Consider the following 4,271-nt stretch of genomic DNA (forward strand, 5'->3'; position numbering starts at 1 on the left):
GGCGGGTAAATGAAACCCAATTTAACTAAACGAGTGAGCTTTAAACGGGCCAAAAATGAACGGGCCAGGTAGGTAAATAGGAATGGACAATTGCCTTCCCTGACCAAAACCAAACAAGTAAACACACCGAGGGATATTGGGGCAGTATGTGGACCTAAGGCCCAAGAAGCTAGAGCTATACTGGGCCCTTGTAGCCTCAACTTCAATGTAAAACAAACACATTGTTGCATGTTATTGGGCTTATAGTGGGCCGGGACGATCTGCCGCCCTTTCGAAATAATAAATAAAAAGAAAAAAAGAATTCAACAGGAGTGATGGATGTTAACTGTAGAACAAAAAAATCAGGCAAGAATATAAGTTGATTTTATTTATTTATTTATTTATTTTGGATATAAGGGGAACCTTACCAAGGCACAAAAATTGCCACTGCATTCGCAGACCACTTGGGGCTACCAATCATTGAAAGCAAATTACTATGTACGTGATACATTAGTCTAAGAAGAATATATATATACATTCATGTATTTGCATCTTCTTAAATTAGTGCGAATGTGAGTAAATAGTTGATTTAGTTGACTACTCATCGTAATAATAATAAAATTGCTTCGTAGATATTAGAATTTTGAAATACTTTTGGACTTGAAGCCAGCTTAATATTCTTTATGATATTTGTATTTGTAAAAAGTGTACCGATATGCTTAAAAGATATATTCTTTGTTTTTTTTTTAAGAAAAAGATATCTTCAATAAAGAATGCATGTGAGAAACTTTATTCTCTGATCCTTATATTGTAATTTTTTTGCTGATACGCATTATTATGTAGTGAAAAATATTTAGAATGACAATTAGAATTGATAGGTCAGAAGCTACTTCATCTCTAAGATTATATACATCGTAGGCTCGTAGTATTATGAATAGCCTATGCACATTTTCAATGCTTTTGGCTTTTATAATGTTGCCGGCGGCTTAATTTAGGAGGTAGGAAAGTGTCTTATTCATGGGTTTTGAATTAGATTTAGTTTTCCATTTTTGTCAATATATTATGATTTATAGCATCACTGCCTTTGTTTTTTTTTTTTTTAATTTGATTCTGTAGAGCACAACTCACAAGGGTAAAGACTCGGTTAGTGGTTTGTATCAACAAGTCTCGCGTGTTTAGAATATGTTAAAGATGAGAGATGTACATCATATAGGTTGGGATGTCATATATTATAAGACACGGACTCAAACTACGAAGCCCATTTTAATTTCTCTCTTTTATTCGCATAAATATAGTGTTATTAGATTTTAATTTTTCTCCAAAAGTAGTCTCCTCCCTAAAAATTAAAGCTTTTCCCTTTAGCATGTACTCAAGAACTCAACAAATTCAACAGAGGCTCACAATACACGTCATGGCTCCTTTTTTTTCCAATTGAAATAAAGATGTCAACGAAAGTCTTGGATTTCCCCACTTTTGGACATTCGAGAAGGTGTTTAAAGAAATGATCATATGAAAGTATGTAACCACCTTCTAATTATAGATCTAAATTGGTTCAAAACTAGAATTTTACTTCTGGAGATCTAATTTGTTAAAACTATGAAGTTATGATAAATCTGGAGGGCTATGGAGGTTTTGTATTTTAACATACCTCCTAGTTTTATATTCTAACATACCCCCGCAGGTCAAACGCTATATTTTTTGACTCACGTAGCGATAAAAAAATTTTAAATCCACATCAAATTCGTGACCAATAAGATTCGTACAGATGTTGGCTCTAATAACATATGAATGTCCTTTTAACCATTATATCAAAAATTCTCGCTTGAGAATTATAGTTATATATCCTAACATGATACAACTTTATTATATTAACTTTATGTACAAGTGAAAATCTAAAAAAAAAAACACCTTTAATCGGTACTACTCCGTCTACTTTTCAATCGCTATCAATGCTCAATATCTACATATGCCGGCATTTCTTGTGAAACAGAGCTCTCTTTTGTGTATTAATTAATAAATAAATAAATGAAGTAAAAAAGTAAAAGGCATCTTTATACTCCACACTAATTTAAAAAAAAAAAAAATTCTCTCTCAAGTCACACAAAATTCTTCCCTTACCTTGGCCTTGTCGTTAAAGTAAAGTCACGATCTACACTACGGAGGGAAAAAAATGTGGTTGGTGACTTTTGCAGCTTTCTTTTGACCAGCCAGAAGTATATACTACTATCAATTGAAAAAAATATACTCTCTTTCTCTCTCCTCACATATTCTTCCAAATCTTGCTCTTACTCTTAACATCCGCTAGAATCTAAGCAAGTTCTTCCAAAAAAAAAATTAGAAAGGGGTCAAAAGCCTGTAACCCTTAACTGTCCCGTTTGCTAGCCAAATTAATGAACATTGTTGTTTTCTTTTGATGAAAAAGATGTTGGCGATTGGACTATTCTTTTGCATGTGTCATTGCATTGGAGATGAAAAGACAATTCCATTATTATTGTAACGTGACCACAGATATCCTTTTACGTTAGATAACTTCATTTATGGATTCGGAATTTGAGTCACCGTCGCTAATGAAATATCGTGAGATAGATATGTTACTAAAAAAGGTTAGTTCTACAAACTACCAATTCATCTTCTAAGACATATTCAAGTGTGTACATTGTTCCTCAATTTGGATCTCAACTAGTTATTGTTTCTCTATGTATTGGATTTAATACTCAACATCTAAGATGTAGATGTAAAAGTCGAATATTTGAGGAATAATCGATTGCAGCAGCATGCATTTTAGAGAAACGCTTGAATGTGCACGACTCAAAATATAGATACATTTATATATCTTAAATTTTTACTGTTAACTACATGAATTCTATTTTTTTTGTTTTTATTTTTTTCAGTTAGCTTAATTTAGATGCATTTGCTCTGATACAATTATCTAATATGTCTTACAACTAAGTGGTCCGATGAACCTATATATTCACAGCAAAATGAGCCGAACCTCTAATAATTAAATTGAACCATTCAATGGTTTCATAATAATTTCCAATAAACTAATATTATTGTTCATTGAATCACTGGCAATACACATGCTCATAATTCATTGCTACCAAGAAAGCCTCTTTTTCAAGATAAAGGAAAGAATATTAAAGATGGAAAAAAAGTAAGAAAGGAACGAAAGATGGAGGATGACGCTCGAGAGGACCTAACAACCACGTCGCAAGCCCCAAAATGACTGACCTCTAAATCTCATGGACCCTAATTTCAATGGCGTAAATTAAATTAAATTAAATTAAGTTAATAGAACCCCCGCCCTCGTTCCAAAAATTACAAAACACTACCTCCTATAAATTAATCCCTCCATCCTCCCCCCCTCTCCTACCTTCGCATTACCGTTACCCAATAGCGCAGGGTTTTTTTTTTAATCATTTTCTCATTATTCTAGAGTTTCCATTATTGAGATCCAGATCTCTCTTGGGACCTCTCTCCCAATTCCCCAATACAAAAACCCCCCACTCCCCTTCATTGTATGCGTCTCTCTCTCTCTCCTCCTCTCCCTCTCCCTCTCCCTCGCGACGTCAGCACCCCCTCCTCCTCCTAATGTTCCTCCGCAGGTGCATCGTACCCTGCTGCCGCGGCGACGATGACTTGGAGAAGCGTGCGGGCGACGTGGGCAATGGCGTCGTTTCGGCGGTTAGGAAGTTCGCGTGCGTGGACGAATGAGAGTCGTCACCGGTAACTTTACGCTCGCGGCTTTTAAAGTCCAGCACAGCAGCGAGAGGCTTTACCGCGCTTTTCTTCAGGAGCGTGATGTTTTGCTTCACGCGACTCATCCCAATATTGTCGAGCTGCTCGGTTACTCCGATGACGGCGGTGAGTTTAAGCGATCCCTCACTATCTCCTAGATAAACTTTTGTGTGTGCGTCTGTGGCTTTTTTTTTTTTTTTTTTTGACCTATGAACCCAATTTTTAACCAAATTAATTATGGTTGAACTCATCAACTTTTTTAAATCATTATTAAAACCCAAAATGCCCAACTAAATTAGTTGGCATATGATATTACTTCGTTACAAGTTGCTGCTATATTTCTTTTGAAGTTGCTATAGTTTTGTAACCTACTGTATATAATAATAATAACTAACGAAATAGGTGAGTTTAAAATAAAAATTGGGTAAATTTTTTATTTAGACAAATTCATTAACGAATTCCGAATTTTTATTGTTGCAGACCAAGGAGTACTCGTATTCGAATACGTATCGAACGGGACCCTCCACGAGAAACTCCACTGTAACGGCGCCCGA

General features: G+C 35.2%; 1 protein-coding gene across 1 annotated transcript in view; it reads left to right on the forward strand.

Annotated features, from left to right (window-relative positions):
- LOC109819590 (probable receptor-like protein kinase At4g10390) overlaps window positions 3,690–4,271 on the forward strand; it is a 2,320-nt gene continuing 1,738 nt past the window's right edge. The window contains exons 1-2 of the mRNA XM_020385357.1: window positions 3,690–3,843; window positions 4,198–4,265. Coding sequence (XP_020240946.1) covers window positions 3,690–3,843; window positions 4,198–4,265 — 222 coding nt within the window. The remainder of the gene's footprint in view (window positions 3,844–4,197; window positions 4,266–4,271) is intronic.

Source organism: Asparagus officinalis, chromosome 8 (genome assembly GCF_001876935.1).
Source record: "Asparagus officinalis chromosome 8, Aspof.V1, whole genome shotgun sequence".
Lineage (NCBI taxonomy): Eukaryota > Viridiplantae > Streptophyta > Magnoliopsida > Asparagales > Asparagaceae > Asparagus > Asparagus officinalis.